General features: G+C 34.4%; 1 protein-coding gene across 1 annotated transcript in view; it reads left to right on the top strand.

The window, feature by feature from the left end:
- Positions 1–8270: 8270 nt before the first annotated feature.
- LOC123714379 (facilitated trehalose transporter Tret1-like) overlaps positions 8271–20063 on the top strand; it is a 46736-nt gene continuing 34943 nt past the window's right edge. Inside the window, exon 1 of the mRNA XM_045668613.1 lies at positions 8271–8284. Coding sequence (XP_045524569.1) covers positions 8277–8284 — 8 coding nt within the window. The 5' untranslated portion in view covers positions 8271–8276. The remainder of the gene's footprint in view (positions 8285–20063) is intronic.

Consider the following 20063-nt stretch of genomic DNA (forward strand, 5'->3'; position numbering starts at 1 on the left):
TGCCTATTAAAAATGATCACGGAACTGATACAGAAATCTTAGGCACAGACCTTGAGAGTTTGTAGTCGTTCGTAGAAAACTAACTAGACAATATTTTATAATAGGTTAAAAAAACTCGTTAAAGCGTTTAAACGCGAATCCATTAAATTATACACTTAATTCTTCGTTTCGATTGCACTCAAGCTTATTTGAATTCCAATATGAAACCATCCGTTGCCGCGAAGTTAGTATTTAAATTAATCCGTAGATTAATAATCCACTTGACGGTGAATGGTCGTACCTGAATTCGTGTATGCGGTGATGTTAGTTATTTTTGACTATGTATTTGCGTGTTGTTCCCACGAGAATGTAAGTACATGCTCCTATTTCACCATGCCTCCTGCTGATGTCATGTGGATCATGGTTTGATGGTTGCAGCTCCTTACAAACGTTGTGTAATACAAAAAAAACTTGGCGATTAAAAAGAGTGGCGGAGAGTTTATTGCCAGTTCTTCTCTTCCGTTCTACGTCCTTGATTTGAGAACTGGCAGTAAATATAAAATTAGAAACATTTGATGTATATTTATTTTTTATTGACGTTCATAAGTGCACATTCTCTTACCTAAATTAATAAATGATTTTTAACTTTGACTTCTGGGTGTCTCTGAAAATGGCAGGTAAATGATAAATAAATATTACAAATACATTATAAAGAGGCTGTTTCAAATTGATGTTTCCGGAACTAAATTTAGGGAGCTACTAGGAAAAAAATTATATGTTTTAAATAATAATAATAAAACCCTTCTATACTAAATGGTGTTAGTTTTTTATATGACATTTTATTTTGTGAACCAGTGAACTGTTGTATCGTCTCCCGGTGGGGGTCTTCCCTGGGAGAAAGGAACTCCAACGGTTTGAAAAATGGATCATACTCCTCCCTCAAAGGCTTGCAACGAACCCAATGGGTATCCATTAGCTGCGATGACTGCCCTTTGTTGGGCGTCCCGTAGGCTCGTTTGCCCCTCCATGCTATAAAAAAAGAAGTCAAATGTTAGTTACCTGTAGATATGGACTCCTCTTGGGTGAGAACCCAACCCTTTCCTAGCCTAGCCTGTAAGCAAAGAGAGACACAGACTATTGTGTGCCGTCTTTTGCTGATATCTAGTCATCAGCCCACCTTCTTTTTGGTCTGCCCACTCTTCTTTTCTCGGATAGTCCTTTCCATCTGCTGTCCATGTATCGTTTTACATGACCAGCCCTTTGCTATTTGAGTTTGGCTTGTGATAGCATCGGTTGATATAGTTTTTTGTCTAATAAACTTTTCAGTATACTTCTTTCCATAGCTCTTTGTCTTGATCTAATCTTTGGCTTAAAAGTAAAAACTTCCCTATGGAAGCGAGTCTAAGAGTCTAAGAGTCACCTTACCTCATCTTCACCTTATGTACCTTACCAAACATGAGAACCACCAAAGAGCAATGGAAAGTAGAAAGAAGAGGATATTATAAAGAAAATAAGGCAATTGAAATGTCGCTGGACTGGGAACTTGACCAGAGACAGGAGGTTGAAATGGACAAAAATTATTACAGAATAGCACGAGATAGAAAAGAGGAAAAGAGGAGGACTGAGAAGGAATTGTGCGATATAGCAGCTGGAAGATCACCAAAATCGGCACATCTTACGTGTTAGATTAAGTTCGGTTATGTAATTAATAACACTGGGTGTCAGCAATAAAGGCTTAATAATAATAATCTTTAGCTTAAAAGGAAGGCTTTCATATCCAAATGTCGCTAGAGCAAAGATGCTTGAACAGAGTACAAAGAAAAATGACGGCTACGGGGCTAGAGCCCCGGGGCCTCCACTAAATAGGGGCTCCCCCTATAAAGACTTAAATTATGACTAGTAAACAACGTTTGATATATTTTTATACGTTTGTTAAATACTGAAATCTACTTAAATTTATTGATTAAAATATTTACTATTTTTTTAATTCTGTAATGATAACTTTTAAATTACTGAACATAAGAAATTATAATAAGCCTTTTTTATTTTCTGTTTTACAATAGTTGGCATTTCCTATATTACAGTGTCCAAAAATATTGATTATGGTTAGTAGGTTAGCTTAGATTATGTTAGTAATATAAACATATGTATTATTTATTAATGAATTAACAGGAACCCCGGTTTGGGGAGATACCTCCTCCAAAGATGCCCATTTTTGTCGGTCTTGTCCTATGGAGTGCCAGTTTATAACAGCTGATCTTTACAGATCATAAGAACATATATAACAGCAAAATTATATGGATTACAATCAAGTATTTACATCAATTGTTCATAGAATTTGAGGCCAGGGTCCCCTTTGTCGCCTCGAGGTCTAGAGACCTCTAAATACAGCGCATGCCTTAAATTTATGTGCGTCGAGCCCTTTAAAAATTACCAGACAAGGACGTTGTGAAAATATTTAAAATAGCCAAGTTTAATTTCATGCCACAATGAGTAATTAAAGCGAGTTTGTGAAATGTATTTTATATATTTATAGCCTTATACCAGAAATACAAAATATATGCACTATAACTATTGTTTTTCTTAATCTACGATAACCGATTCTGTGTGCGTACGAGCAAAGGCCAGCCCCATTGTCCTCTGGTTTTCTTTATTGTACACTAATTTCGTCCAGGTCTTCCAGCCATTTCCATGATTTCATCGGAAATTTCAAAATTTCATTCTTTTGCCTACCTCTTTTTATTTTATGGTTTTTTTTTAATTTTGCGCCATTGATGGTACGTCCTGCCCATTTCCATATTAGTTGTTTTATTTTATATGCAACGTCAGCAAACCCTGTTTTATCTGAGAAATGTGTCAGTAATATTTAAATGTAATTTAACCCGCTGTGTTATAGTGGTTAAGCTTTCGATGCTGAGCTTTTTTATAGAACATGAGGCAATCGTTACTCAGCTCATGTGAAGTGATATGAAACTCTCAATGCCGACCTTTGAGGAATTAGTACGCTCTTTTCTTGAAGGACTTTCATTCGAATTGTTTCGGAAATACATCCGATAGTTCGAGCCCCGAAAGGATAAGCGCAATTCACACTTGCTCTCAGTATGAAGGAACGTTATCGTATACGTGTCACAGAAGTGTGTGTCACCGATAACGAAAGTAGGCGGGCATTCTCCGGAGGATTCCATGATCTCATTACCAAGTAAACTCTCGACAAGATTCCACAGGCAAAATGTAACAGACCTGGCAACGGAGCCTTATAGGAGATGCAGAAGAGGCTCACCTGATAGGAAATCTGTCCAAGGTAGACCAGGTGTAATGCTCCTGGTGCCGTCTAGATGCCATCAACTTAAGCTGGTAAAATAGGACCTAAAGTCAAGTATTGGATTATTTTTACGGCAAATGGTTCCATGTATGTTTTTATGCATTAATCACTCAGAATTCTTCCCAAAAAAAAGTTCGTAGGCTGGCACATAGATACTGGTATGGGCGCTGGTAGGGGCGCTACTGGTATTAAATGTATGTAATTTTTGTTAGCCCTAACCTTCAAAAGACACGTGTATACATTTGACAACTGTCGTACTACTGGCTTGTGAGATATAGTATTTTGAGTATAGGAACTTTTGAATATATAAATGGATAAAAAAGGAATTTCTTTTCTTTCTCTCTTTCTTTTGTTTGTTAAAAATAGAGAAGAAGAAAAAGTACTTTGATAACGCATGTTTCGTATTCTGTTATTTCAATTCTGCTTCAAGCTTATTGCTGATATTCCAAACAATAAAATAAAGGGCGGAAATGGAAATGCAAACAATGATGATAATGACCACTAATTGGCGATTCAATTAGTAGATGAGTCGCACCCAACACATAAATGTAATATCTGAACGCAATATCATTACGAAATTAATTTAATTTCCTAGGTTTCTGGATGACAGAGACAACGGAGTGAGCGCTTTCACGCCGCGTTCCATTTGATTTTTATTGACAGCATTTCTAGTACACGACATGATTAATCTTATAACATCCATTTATCCAATCACAATTAAAGTTTCGGCTTTGTAATTATTCCCTGTATTTTTACTTAGCCATATTCACAAAACAAAAGTTAGTTTCAGTTAGTTCAGTTAGTACGGAAATTAGGGTTACGTCGTGGAGGCGTAAGGCAGCAAACACTTTGAACAAATAGAGGAACTAAGCTGATATGGACAGGAAGTGATTTCCATACTATATTAGTAATTCGTCTAAAATGTGTAATTTAAATAACGTAAAGCGATATGGAATACGTCATCTGGTTGTCACTGCATCTTCCACTGCAGCATTTGTTTGGACTATTACCTGCAGCTGAGTTTCAATATAATTTTTAATGAAGTCTTTGTCAATATTTCCTAATTCGACTAAGGGTCCTTCAAGAAAAGAGCTTACCACTTCTTAAAAGGCCGTCAACGCCCTGTTGAATTGAGTGTCCGTGGGCGGAGGTATCACTTAATATCAGGTGAGCCTTCAGCGCGTCTGCCTCCTGTTCTATAAAAAAAAAAATTAAATAGTAATAAAAATCTAAAACATATACAGTGGTAGTAAACCACTTCCCAAATCAAGGCGTAGAGCGTGAAGAACAGGCAAGAAACTCTAAAACGTTCTTTTTAATATCAGCCGAAAGCATGACGCCAAATATGCACTTATAACACTTACAAGTTTTTTTTTTATGTAATAGCAGGCAAACGGGCAAGAGGCTCACCTGATGTGAAGCGATACCGCCGCCCATGGACACTCACATTGCCAGAAGGCTCGCAAGTGCGTTGCCGGCCTTTCAAGAATTGGTACGCTCTTTTCTTGAAGGACCCTAAGTCGAATTGGTTCGGAAATACTTCAGTGGGCAGCTGGTTCCACATAGTGGTGGTGCGCGGCAAAAACTGCCTTAGAAAACGCTCAGTAGCGGAACGACGGACGTCGAGGTGATACGGATGGTATTTTGTATTTTGCCTTGACGTCCGATAATGAAACTCAGCTGCGGGTATTAGGCCGAACAACTCTTCTGAACACTCCCCATGGTGAATGCGGTAAAAGATGCAGAGGGACCCAACATCTCTACGCAACGCCAAGGGATCAAGCCGCGTCTACTAACATCAAGTTAAATATATAAGTACTGTCTTTGGTGTATCTGACGCAGCCAACAAGAATAATTAGCTGATCAAACTCAAAATATCTTTATTCATATAGGTAAACAAGTATACTTGTGAACGTCAAAAAGAAGTTAAATTAATTGTAAATTTACATTTACTACCAGTTCGCAAGTCAAGGGCGTAGAGCGGACAAGAACTGGCAAGAAACTCTCCGCCACTCATTTTAATCTCCAAGTATTGAGTCATACAAATTGTTTGAACTGGAGCAAATCAATCCCAAGGATTAGGATCATTAAGGTATTCGTCAAATTTATAAAGATCATTACAGAATTTCATTTATTGTAATAGAATCATATTAATTAATTAATTAATTACTATCATTGTTATCATTATTATATAAAAAATAAATCAATGGCGCATTACAACCTTTTTAGGTCTGGGCCTCAGATTCTGTATCTGTTTCATGAGCTTTCTGTGCCTAACGTACACCGTCGACTTTTTTGGATCTAAGACAAGCCGGTTTCCTCACGATGTTTTCCTTAACCGCATATAGAAAGAAAATCCATTGGTGCACAGCCGGGGATCGAACCTACGACTTCAGAGATGAGAGTCGCACGCAGGAGCTACTAGGCCAACACTGCCCTTATCGTTATCGTTATTATATATTTATGTTATTTATGGCTTCGAATCAACCGTGGACAAGAATAATATGGCGCGTAACGGAATAATGTGACGGTATATTTTTTAAAACGCCGATAAAGAAGTTTCACTTCAATAAAAATCAAATTAATACGAATTTAAAAAATTGGTCTGTGTTTACCTACCTTTAAAGCTATCAGCATTTTCTCGCTGTATTGCGATACTTATTCGTTGAGCGAGGAAAGCGCCTAAAGACTAGACTACTACTATGACTCATGATTGTCTACTTAAATAAATAAATAATTATTTTAAAGACATTAAAAGTACCTACTATCGCCTCTTGTATTGTAACCAGATGGGCAGATTTATCTGACAATATGACGATGGTATGTTCGACACGATCAAATTTCCCACTAAATTGACAGCGCGTAGCCGCCTTGATTGATGTGATCAATTAAGATCCTTACATAAAGAGATTCCCTTAAAAACAAGAAGAAATATCACCATTTTGAACTCTAGCACAATGTATTAAAAGCCAAAATAACTTGACAGGCCTTCGAGTGTAATACTAAAATATTAAAGACACAGTTATTAAGACGCTTTAAAGTAACACTGAGATGCGTTTCATTTCGGTAGGATTATACACGCTTTCGCGGGAGATAGAAGTGTTGCCAGGTGAACGTTTTCAGTTTTATAAAAGTAAAATGTCGCTACTTATGTCAAAATTAAATTGCTTATTGAAACCTAAACATAACCATCGAATATACAGTATTTACAATATTATTAACATGTATAGTAATCATCAAAATAATTAAATAAAGTTTAGAAAATTTAAAAAGTTTGGTCTCTGTGGCACTGTATGTTTAACACTGTCAGCATTTCTTCACTGTATTGCGATACTTATTCGTTGAGCGAGGTAAGATTCTGAAAGAAAACATTTTTTTAACCGGATTATTCTACATAATTTTAAATTCGCGAAAATAGAGGACACCGTGAGTCATTTCTGCAAAAACCTTTACAACTTTAAAATACAAATAACACAACTTTCTCTACATCTGTGATACTTCTGACATTCAACACCTTTTGTCTTAAGTCACCGTGACCACGCACGCTGTAAAGCACGCGAAACGTCGGAAAATTTTAAATTTAACATTATGTAAATAATTATAAGTTTAGAATAATACAAATAGCTTAAATCCGATTAAAATTGTATTCTTACAATGTGTAAAAGCTATGTTAACCAAAGACAATACTAGGAATGATTCTGTTTAATTTTCCGTATAGTTTCCGCTTAATTAACTCTAAATCTTCACAAACATCATAAGTATTTTTGCTTTACTTAAAAATAATAATAAAATAACAGAAATAAATATAATAAACGTTTGGGCTCGTGGCAGAGTACTCTGTCTGGCAGCATTTCATTGCTGTGTGGTTATAGGTTGAGCGAGGAAAGCACCTTCTATCTTGTATTATAGATACGATAGTGACAACGTCCCATAAGTATGGGTAAAATTTTCAATTCTGGCAACCCCCGTACAAACTGTTGCTGGGGCGGCAGGCGTGGGGCTGATTGCGAGAGGTTACCATTTCCCTTGATTCAGATTGTAATCGTAGAGAGATGTTCTTACTTATTGAAGGTCACACATTTGTCGATATTACAGTTCCTGATGCACATAGAGAAGTATTGAGTCGTAACTTTGACCTATGACATTGTTTAAGAGTCTCAAAATTTAACAATATGCTTTAAACTTTTAATAATAATAATGATAGAGCCTTTATATTCCGAAACTCTGTGATCTGTGTTTTTAAATATATTTTCACTACAGTATATCTCGTAGTGCGTCGTGCCTCTTGGCTAAGGCTTAATCCGTTTCACTGTTCATCCTTTGGAACTCCTCTCCAGTTATAGCCTAAATAACAGTAGTTAATTTGAGTTCATCATTGAGTTGTCAGCCTCTTCTTCGTTTTCCACCTCTAGAGTACCATTATTTTGCTTCATTTCTCTGTAGCAATGAAAACGTCTTTCAAACCTGTGCTAGCTGCAAGTCTGTGTTTCTTTGCTTTTCTTATTTTCTTATTATCTTCTTTCTAACCCAAAATTTAGTTTATATATATGATCTATTATATAGTATTTAATAGATAGAGCAGCCAGCAGGGCATCCCCAGATAGGGTCTAGTAGCCCCAATGAACCTTTAATTTAATAATTCATTTGTCAAAAATATTTTTTATTGCTACTTCAAGATGAATTTACTTATTTATTTATTTTTTGCTTTTTATACAATACGATTCCCAGCTTCTGACAAACGACTAGCCAAGCCCGTGTGCAGCCGAAAATGTGAACAAACTCACCTAATAACACCATCATGCATATATATAAACATATACTTGAGAAAACTATTCACAGAAACGAGAATTAGCACTGAACTTGAAAATTAAACGCTATTCATGGTAATAACAGCTCTATATAAATCCACTACCCTTATTCCAAGGCGCGGGCGTTTTCAGTCGCACATTACATTTCACAGTGAGCAGACGCCACGATGCAACGGTAAGTATTATCGAAATATCTAGAAAATAAAATTCATTCTTGTGCTGTGGTATATGATGATTTTATTAATATTGTATATTTTATAGATTTATATTTATATAATTAAAATTGTCCGTGATTAGTTTTTAATTTATGTGCTGACCTCAAATTGAACGAACATTACTGTTAAAGTGTTTAGACTTAATTGTAACGGCCGTATCGTGTGTATATTATTTTAAAAGTCTATGTGTCCAAACTGGACTAGGACCAACGTATATTCAGGCCAGAATCCTAAAACAAAATGTATGCAAAAAAAATTTTTTTATAGAGATTCATACCTAAGACGTAATAAAGAACATAGGTTTTGTCGGAGTAAAATTCTAGAAATATTTTAATTAAAGTAAATTTTAATATAGATTTGAAGACATTTTCACTATAACTCCGTTTAAATTTTGATTCATTCATTAAGATTAAATGAGGAGAGTAGTGTAGGCACCGTAAGCGAACAACCGAGTCATCCATAATCATCAGGACTTAATGGATGTCCAAGTTTTTATGTTTAAAGTCTTTGTAATCGTACTGCAAGTGTACGACAGCGTACAGCCGAGTCATGAAAAATTACGAGGACTTGGTAGCCCAAGGATTTTTCTACTTAAAATCCTTGTAAGCGTACTGCCATGTGATCAACGATTATCAGGACTTAATGTTAGCCCAAGTTATTCTGTTAAAAATCTTTATAAGCGTACCGCTAGTGCACCGCAACATATAGCCGAGTCATGAACGCTTATCAGGCCTTAATGGATATCCAAGTTTTTATATTAAAAAAATTTGTAAGCGTACTGCAAGTGTACAGCCATGTGATCAACGATTGTCAGGACTTAATGTTAGCCCAAGTTATTCTGTTAAAAATCTTTATAAGCGTACCGCTAGTGCACCGCAACATATAGCCGAGTCATGAACGCTTATCAGGCCTTAATGGATATCCAAGTTTTTATATTAAAAAAATTTGTAAGCGTACTGCAAGTGTACAGCCATGTGATCAACGATTATCAGGACTTAATGTTAGCCCAAGTTATTCTGTTAAAAATCTTTATAAGCGTACCGCTAGTGCACCGCAACATATAGCCGAGTCATGAACGCTTATCAGGCCTTAATGGATATCCAATTTTTTATACTAAAAAAATTTGTAAGCGTACTGCAAGTGTACAGCCATGTGATCAACGATTGTCAGGACTTAATGTTAGCCCAAGTTATTCTGTTAAAAATCTTTATAAGCGTACCGCCAGTGTACCGCCAGTGTACCGCAACATACAGCCGAGTCATGAACGCTTATCAGGACTTGGATGTCCAAGTTTTTTATATTTAAAATCTTTGTAAGCGTACTGCAAGTGTACAGCCATGTGATCAACGATTATCAGGACTAAATGTTAGCCCAAGTTTTTTTGATAAAAATCTTTATAAGCGTACCGCAACGTACATCCAAGTCACGAAAGATTATCAAGACTTAATGGGAGTCCAAGCTATTCTGTCGAAAATTTCATAAGCGTACAGCCGAGTAATCAACTATTATGAGGACTTGATGGGAATCCAAGTTTTTCTATTAAAATATTCATTTAAAATCACAAAAGACTCTTACAATGCTTTTAATGTCTTACGTAATAGGCTTTCATTAGAAAAAATATTCTCTATATTCGATTACGAGAGAATTTAATATTTCCGACGCAATTGTATACAATATGTTTCATCCGCGTTTGTATATAGCCTACATCAATAAATATGTACATCGAACAGTACCCACAAATTATATTATATAAAACTATTATTTAACCATAAAACCTACAAATTTATGCATTAATTTGTAATAATAATTCAATATTGATAGAAAGAAAACTCAAATATGAAAAAAGGTCCATGTGGAAGCGTATCTTTCAATGCTTCCATTCGCTGTATTGCGAATCTTTTTTCTTGAACTATGAAAGCACCAGCTGGTAGACAGTCTACCACAACTAACTGAAATCTTAAGCGTATGTGCACTTCAATCCAAATTCAAAGGCAACAAAATCAAAGTTGGAAGGAAAACAATATTGTCGCCTTTTATTATACAAATATAAACTAAACTATTAATGTTAGTTGTTAAAAATAAACTTTCCTACAATTTTAATAATATTTTATCTCAATGACACTAGAATGAGGGACACAACATTCAATTATGTGTCTTAATCTGTATGAAAATCCGTGAAGATATAATCTGTTAAAGCGATTTTAAAAACCGCTATTATTTCTGTATAGAGATATATTGCCGAGCAAAAGTTTGTACTCGTATAAGCCCGCCCGCTCTCGGTAATCTCAAATTCTTCGACATACTCGATCGGAACAATGTCAATACGCTATTTGACAGTTCTGAATACAATGTTATTGAGAGGAATCTGTGACTAGAAAGCGTTTTCGACGGTTGAAATTGGTACTACCATTTTGTTGCGTACAGTAAATAACCTACCTACATCGAATAAAAATTCAACTAAAATGAATTTATTTTTATACCTTGCATTATTAGTTCTAATGGCAAAGTTTTAATTATTGAACGATTTTGATGGCAAGGTATCTTAAAAGATATTATATTAATAGTACAGGTAATAAAACCTATATAATTTGTTTCTAACTTTTTGTCTCATTTATATATTTATCTAGCCTATATTTTCCAGATAGATTGTTTTATAAACACATCTCAATAAATTATTAAGTTAGCCTGCATGACTTAGAATTATTCCCTTTAATGGTTAATTTTTATTTACTAACAATATAAGTATTGTTAGTGACAGCGTCGCTATTACAGTCCAGTAAAAGTATGCGGGACTGTAAATACATTAATTTGTCAAGAACTATTAAAAATATCAATTTTTCTACGTCAAGTGACGTAACATATGTAAATAATATAAATAGCTAATACTTTTTTAAACTTTCATTACGCTTTACTGTTTTTGATATAAATAAAATATATGTTTACGTGTAATTTAAGAATTATATTTAACTCGTAAAATACTGAAGTTCTACATGTTTACAAACAGTACGTCATGTGTGACGCCATCTTGCTTAGAAAGGGTTTCGGCGCGTTCCTGTAATAAAGTTTGATTTGCATTTTTAAAGCACACATAATTTAAAATAAATTACTATATACTTTTGTCTATGTCACTGAATTAGTATCTTTTTAAATAGCTTATTGTTTAGAACCGTACCAACCATGAGAGACAACAAAACCAGTGACGCAACAAAACAATCTCTTGGCTTCAGTTGTTTCTTTGTCCATTTTATTTTATAGGGCCTTCTAATACCAACAATGAAATAAATAAATAAATGTATCTAAGATAATTACATTTCATTAATTACTTCGAAGTACAGGCATATAGATTACGCATATCAACATAATACTGTATAGGTACGAACATACGTTAAAAGAACAAAACCAGCTTCCTTTCATACATGAAGCAAAAAGCCTCCTACCCATCTGATGTTAAGTGTTTCCGCCCATGGACACTCCCATTGCCAGAAGGCTTGCGCTGCCAGCCTTTTAAGAAGGCCTCGAGCCTATAGTGGTGGTGCGCGGCAAAAACTGCCTTAAAACACTCCGTTGTGGAGCGTTTTACAGTTACATAAAAATGGCTTCTACAAGTTAAAAAATACATTTATATAATGAAGGCCATTTTTCGTTATCACTGTAAATTGAAAATAATGTTGCATTCATTTTTACAAATGAGAAATACGATTTATTCGTTCATTGTCCAAATATCACCTTTAACGACGTCTAGATGGGGGGGACAAGAGAGGGGGGGGGGGTTGTAATTCTGTGTCAGAGGCGCCGGTTCGTCTCCATTTTATGTGACCCATGCAAAATCTGTGTGTCCTTATATATTATATATATTTATCTAATAGTCAGGAGTTCTTTGCTTGATCGAACGTCCTTTCCAAAACTTCTGACATACACTTGTTCTAGGTTGCTTGTGTAAGGGAATGGGAGACAGTAAAGGGATTTATTTAATCTGTAACTAATAATTTAAAAGCCTAATTATTATGTATAAAATAAATATAGTAGTTTTTTTATACAAATTAACCCCTGTTGTTTATTTAGTAGGACCACACTTTTTTATTACAATGTCTCTCGTGGAGCCATGGGCTGCAGTAGCTACAAGTATCATGAATGTTATAAAGAACGGCATGGAACTAGGCAGTTCTTGTCCTATTGATTTGAGTCCTATAAATCTAAATTTAGTGTAACTGTAGTCCAAAATTTTATGAATTCCTGGGGCTTACGCATTGTCGCGTTTAATTTTTTAAATCTTAATTGTGTGGGCCTGGGTATCCGGAATCTATATCCAGGATGCTCTCGTCCCTCGGTGAAATAATATGCGCTGGTTCGGCTGTCGCGTGGCAGTATAATAAAATAAGGAATCCAATAATCGATAAGACTAAAACTAGCACTTACCATCAACGGTGGGTCAATCCAAACACTGGATCCTTCAATGATGAATCAAAAAAAAGTAACTATACGGTATACATTTAGTGCGCACGCGACAGCGGTTAAAATTTAACTTCCTTGCGCCATTACACCGGGACACCACCTCCCATCTCCGGTTCGTGTGTCAAAGTCAAATCGACAATTGTCATTCTTCTTTAATTGACACCGATTAAGCGCGAACATAGCTCCCCGCCATGAAATATCATCTTTCAAAAGAGAGAATTACGGGAAGAAAAAAATGAATTAAAAAAATGATAATAATAATAATTAACATTTAACTCCCTTGCGCCATTACGCCGGGACACCACCTCCCATCTCCGGTTCGTGTGTCAAAGTCAAATCGACAATTGTCATTCTTCTTTGATTGACACCGATTCAGCGCGAACATAAATAGTTTTATAGCATTTACAGTTTGCATGTCAACTGTCAGCTGTCATCTATCAAAATTTCTATCAAAAATTATTATCGAAATTTCGTTTATGATAATATTTATTTATTTCGTAATAGCTCACATAAATTATGTAACAAAAACAACTATATTAAAGTAATAGACAAAGATTGAATGCACAAAACTTAAAAATAAAAACATCAGTGGCGCCACAACCTTTTTAGGTCTGGGCCTCAGATTTCTGTATCTGTTTCATGATCATTTTTCCATCTAATAGGCTAGTAGGTGATCAACCACTTCACCGTTCGAGCCAATCATAAATGCACATAGAAAGAAAATCCATTGGAGCAAAGACGGCGATCGAATCTAGACTAGGTACTGCGCAAACATTTACGAAAGTTCAAATTTTTTTTTTTACCTAAGTAAAGGTACCTCGCTGTGCTGTGTTCATGATGCATTACTTATGGAAATTCTTAATAAAGCATATTCCGCGATAGCTAAAACAAATATAATATAGATGGGCAACATACATATGTATAGGCAAACCGACGAAGAAGCCGCAGGTCTACCACTCCCGAGTTCTCAAAATGAACATTGAATTCTGGTTCGAGCTGCGGTTCGAAAAAGTATGTATGTCAAAATATTCCATTTATTTTGCAAATACCATAACCAGTAGATAGATATTATAATAAAACGATAGACAATAGTTTTACGATACATTAAACTGAATACACGCCACCAAATGATAGCTCTAGTTGGATTTACGATTGACTGGAACTTTTCCATCAAAGTCAAATCATAGAGTCGAATCGAAAATGCTACGATTTTTTATATAACCTGTTGTATTGGCTTACGAATATCTCCTCCGATCTTGCCCACTGTTGAGCGACGTGATGCATCCGACCTTGTTGTGGCAGATTGATGCAGAGCCGCTTCCATCTCTGACAATCTCCAGCTGGAGTGCTGGGCTACCCTTGTTCTCTTTACCTTCATCCGTCGGCATCCGTTGGCAATGTGGCCAAAATTGTGCAACTCTCAGGAGACAAATGATTGAAACCAAGAGGTAACATGCAGTTCCTTTAGGATTGAGACATTGGTCCTATGAGCCGTACAGGGACCAGCAAACGTCACCAGCACCACGTGTAGAATAGCTGGTAGACGCCGGAAAATGAGAAAGTTAAGGGTTATGTATATTTACGAATATAGGTTATATATAACATATATTTCATGATATAAGACTTATATACCAGATATTATATATATCAAAAAGCAGACAGCGGAATCAAATAGAAACAATCGGACACACCCAAATACGGTGAGAATTTCACATTTTGGAAAGAAGACAGGAATAAAAAAAACGTTTATTTGATTGAAGCATACACATACATATACATAAAAGAAATACAACCACAATTACACATACAAAAATGAGCGCATAGCAGCTGTCACCAGCAACACTGATTTTCAGCAGACCCATCTATCTTAGAGTGACAGCTGGCAATGAACAAAACAAAAAAATTCACAATGAAATTAAAAATTTCATTTAAAAACAAAATAATAAGTAACATTCAAATTTATTGTATAAATACGAAAATGCTTCCAAATATCATAAGCTTTTAACAGAAGCTTTTGTCTAGAATAGTAATTATCTTCCATATAACATATCTATTGATTGTTCACGGCCTCCGTTTTCTCGGTTTCAAGGTTCCATCACAAAAGCCATTGAGAGTTGCTGACTATATGTGCCATATCCAAGTGCCCTTATGTTTTATACTCACAAAGTACATTTTAACGGCTTAAAGCTACGTTAGCCAATGTTTGATGTTGTCTTTTAAAACAAGAGTTTTGCGCCAATTCTTCCCGATTCTACAATTTAAGAACTGGCTGTCTATATTAATTAAGATTGAATATTTACTACTACTTGATTTCGCTGGTCATGTCCACATGTTATAGGTACGGCACCGCTTTTTATATGTTTGTATGTATGTCAATTTATATCATGTGTTTGTCCTGAATATGTGTTCCAAATAAATTAAAAAAAAAAGACTTCTATGTTACCTATATGAGTATGATTAAAAATCTACATATTTCCGGCAATTGCGAGCCTTCTGGAAATGTGATTTATCATGGCCCTCCTGCCCGTTTGTCCCCCGTTATATAGAAAATAGAAATGAATCGTAAAACGAAAACGGATGGACCAATTCGACTAATTCAGAGGTTTTCCTTCACCGTTAGTGCGAATGTTAAATGCCGTTGATCGCATCTACTACCTCAGGGACGAGAGTCGCACGCTGAAGCCACTATGCAGATACATAATTTAGATTGTATTATTCTGTAAAATAAATATATTAAAAAATAATAAGACAATCCTACATAGAAGTTCCTGACTTCCGCTATACCAAGGGATGCAATATTGAAGAACATGATAATTATATCCTATGTTATGAAAGAGAAATGCCTGGCTTGTACTTTCTCATCAAGAAAAGACATAAAAGAAACATTATAAACTTAAAGAAAAATCGTAAATGGACAACCACCACCAACAAAAAATAAGGTGGACTTTACAGTAACGAACCTACGACCTCAGGGATGAGAGTCGCATGCTGAAGCCACTAGGCCAACACTGCTCACACTTTACCCTACATAGGGTTCCAATAAAATAGTTTTAGATGAATAGTTAATTGATATAAATGTTATTTAAGGTTGTTGGAAATAAATGGGCTTTATTATTAATTATTATTATTATTTAGACTTAAGGTCTTGCAACCAAGCTTTTAACGTAATAAAACTAACTGAATGTTCATGTTTTAGGAAACTTTACACTGAAATTTGAGTTGCAGCGCTTACGTCAATCAAGAGCAATTAATAACATGCAATTTCACAGCGATGACTATCCAGGCCAAATTACCGCGAACAGGGCCAAATTCATAGCAAACATAGATATTTTCAAGCAAAGGGGTGTTAAAATAACCTTTGTTCTGACCTTGAAAGAAAAAATTTCAACAACAATAATCGATTTTGAAAGCTTATCTTTCAGCTTTTGTAAACAATCTCAATTTAATATATTATGTACTCGTTTTTTAATCGCGTAGTGATCGACCTCGTGGTGGAAAATCTACTAAGTCGTATAGATATATTTTTGTTAACATTATTTATTTTACTTAGTTTTTAATTACTTCCTTTCAGATTATTAGATACACACTTACATTTATAATCTAATCAATATATACAGATTTTACTTTACAACGAATATATATCTAATAGATTTTAAATTCGTAACATCATTTACGTAATTACCTTTCCATAATTTTTTAAATCAATACAGAAATTTTTAGCTTGATTATTAGATTTTTTTAAAAATAAAAACAAAATGCAAAACTTTCATCTATATTATAATAAAATAGATTTATTTATAGAACTTCAGTGTACTCCCTATACCCAAGATTTAACGTAGTTTTGTATTTTGACAGCAAAATAATTTCATGTTTTGGAGTTTCGACTCGGGATAGGCCAACATACAATTGCTCATAGGTAAAACCTTATTTTTGTAGATACGCTTTATAATTACGGATATTTTTTTCACACCTTAGCTTATATTATTGCAATATTTTCTGTATCTTTATAAAGATCGTTTGTCAATCTGATAGGGATGTAGGTGATCAGCCTCCTGTGTCTGACACACGCCGTCTACGTTGCGTCTAAGGCAAGCCGGTTTCTCACTAAGTTATCCTTAACCGTTCGAGCGAAAGATAAATGCGCACAAAGAACGTACATTGGCGCACAACCGGGGATCGAACCTGAACCTGAACGCTGAAGCCACTAGCACTGCTCTATAATATTAGTATAGTATTGGTAATGTCATATTTATTTGTGTTTATTGCATACGTGTTTTTTTAATAAATAAATAAAAGTCGCGGCCTATATTCTCGAAACAATAAGTTATTGTTTCCGAGTCAGCGAATGTTGAATCCCTTTGAGATGAGTTTTTAGAGAATGAGTTTGTATTTTAATTTTGAAGTTTAAGTTGTCCAAAAGTACACTTATTCACTTAGAATGGGGTCCAGGAAATCCGGTAAGTCAAATTCAAGGACAAAAAGGTGAACAGCCAGTGATTTATATACCTTATTTGAATTAGTTTTAACTAAATTTATCAAGGTGTTCGGTGTTCAATTAATGCAGAGTATTGAAAATATATAATTCGTTAAAATTATATTTATAACATACAAACATACAGCATTTACAACATTCTTAACCTACATAGTAATAATAATTATCAAAAATTAAAATAAATTTAAAAAGTTTGGTCCAGCGTGCCTTTAATGCAGTATGATAATTTTTTCGTGAAAGTTATAATTTTAGCAAAATATATTTATCGCAATCAGTTGGCAGGACTGAAAAGACCAGGTAAAAGTATGGGCTGTGGATTGTTGATAGAAATCCCTATTTATTTATATACAGTAAAATCCGATATTCTTAACAGTCGAAGACGTTAAGTACCTAATATATAGAATTCAGCCGAGACCTTTGATTTTGATGAATATAACCAGTAAGTTATAAACGATGTCGTCGTAACGGTTTGTACATATGTATCCCTTTTTTATTTGTTTCCATACGTTCCTGTTATTTTTAGATTATTGTATTGTTTCTTTAGTAAAAAATATTTCAAAAATTAAATATTGATTTTAATAGTTAATTCCGTTAACAAATCATTTAATAAATTTCTTCATTGAATAAAGAATTTCGATAGAACTGACGGCCTGTAATTGATTCAATTAAAAGACCTTCAAAAATTGTTTAATCCGTCGTTATAATTTATATAAGACGTCTTAAAATATAATATCGATATACAGATATTTCTCTGAAATGTATTTTACTAAACCATTTGAATGAAATGATACCGCGTGTTAAATTCGTGCAGTGCCATCTATTGAAATTTGCATCGAAATTATTGTAACAATGTAACATTTAAAATTTAGTACATTCGTTAATCAGGTCAGGTTTAAACTAAAACTTCTAAAACAAATGAACTTTTGCTATAATTCGTTTGGTTAGTTTATAGTCCTAAAACTAAATATAAATCTTATATTGATTATTAAAATTTAAATAATTGTAATAAATAATGGCCTTTATATATGTACATTATATAATCAATCGACATAGCGCGACAGCCAGTATATATATTAAATATACGAGCTGTTGCACGGTGCCGCTCGTAAGCTGTAGGCGGCCCGCGAGATGGCGGTACAGGGGTGAAGGGCCCACAATACTTATGAATACGAAGGGGAAAGGGTGAAGTAGGGGGGAGAGATACGTTTGTAGGAAGGAGAGATTTTTGCAATGGCAATTATATATTTAAATGCTTTCAATCTCTTAATAATATATACAAAATACCTTACGTATAGGATGCGCGCGTTTGTGGGTGCGCGAGTTGGCGGGCAGAAGGCCATATTACTTGAGAATTAGGAAAATATTTTTAATCTCTTCCAATGATGTATACTGATAACTACCCTACCGATAACGATAACAGTCAAACGTATTTCCGCTCTCGAAAAGCTCCGCTCTCCGCTCGTTTGTGGACTATAATACTTACACTACATCAAATTGCCTGCAGTATAAATTCCTTCTAAACAACAAACCAGACCTCGCTAGGTTAAAGGGAGCTGTTAATTTTTGTTTCTACTTAATTTTGACGTTTCTTTCAAGTGAAATAATATAACATGATAGTTCAGCTTTATACCTAGTCCAGCCATAAATATTGAAACAAAGTAAAAACAAAACTTTATTACGAATAACGTTTATTACAATTACAGTTATAAAATTTATTTATTACATAAATATAAAACAATTTAAAACATAAAAAGCTTATTCGAAGTGGTCTCCATTGGCTGCAATACAGTCTTTAAATATTGAGGCCAGATATCAATTCTTCACTGCCAATCGTATCGATTGTGTTAATGACTTCAAATAATCATGTCGTTTAAAGCAAGCCATACTCTCAAAAACTGACCATGACTGACGACTGATGAGAAAACCCAATGAACAATGATATAAAAATGACAGATTCTTGTTTTGTGAATTTTCAATTGTAACAGTATTTATGGCCGAAAACTCAGAAACTATATCTAGAATGATTTTCACCCATATCTAGAATGATTCATGAGAAATGTTTAGATGAATATTGTTTTAAGGTTAACGGTATACAGTTGCTAGTATAATGTAAACTACAGTTGTGTTTCATTCAAATCTCTTTCAATATTTTCTTTAAGAATGAAAGTATAACGTTTAAGCACACTTTTATTTTATTGCAATGTTTTAATTAGGCCGTTCTGTTTCAAAGTAGTCGAGGCAATCTATTAAAGTATTTTTAATATTTATTGCATGGTTTTCAATTAAAATACTATTTTAATAAATGAAGTCTAGAGCTTAGAAGGGAGTTAAGAAAGATGTTCAAACGCCGATCTATAGATACCAGGTCTATAGATATTTATGGGTAAAAATAGTAAAAAAAACTCCCGCAAAGCTTCTGATAATATAGACTAGTCAAGTCTTCTGCTCTGTTCGATTAAAATAATCCTTAAATCGACGATAAGAATAAAAGGCTGTCCATGAAAATGATTATCTGAAGAAGAACTGATATCTCAAAAATATAGTTTGATACAGATGTAAAAGATATAGATATATATACTCGTAGAACCTCTCATACATACATACATATTTAACGCAACTGTAATGGTTATGTATGAAAATCTAAATCCAACACTAATTGGTATATATTATAAGATATTTTGTTAAAGAGGGAAAAGATTTAAAGATAAATATATTTTATTCTTACTCCTCCATCAAAGGCCGGCAACGCACCCACCAAAATGGGCTGCGACGACTGCCTTTTATGGTCATCCCGA

Source organism: Pieris brassicae, chromosome 9 (genome assembly GCF_905147105.1).
Source record: "Pieris brassicae chromosome 9, ilPieBrab1.1, whole genome shotgun sequence".
In the NCBI taxonomy this organism is placed as follows: Eukaryota; Metazoa; Arthropoda; class Insecta; order Lepidoptera; family Pieridae; genus Pieris; species Pieris brassicae.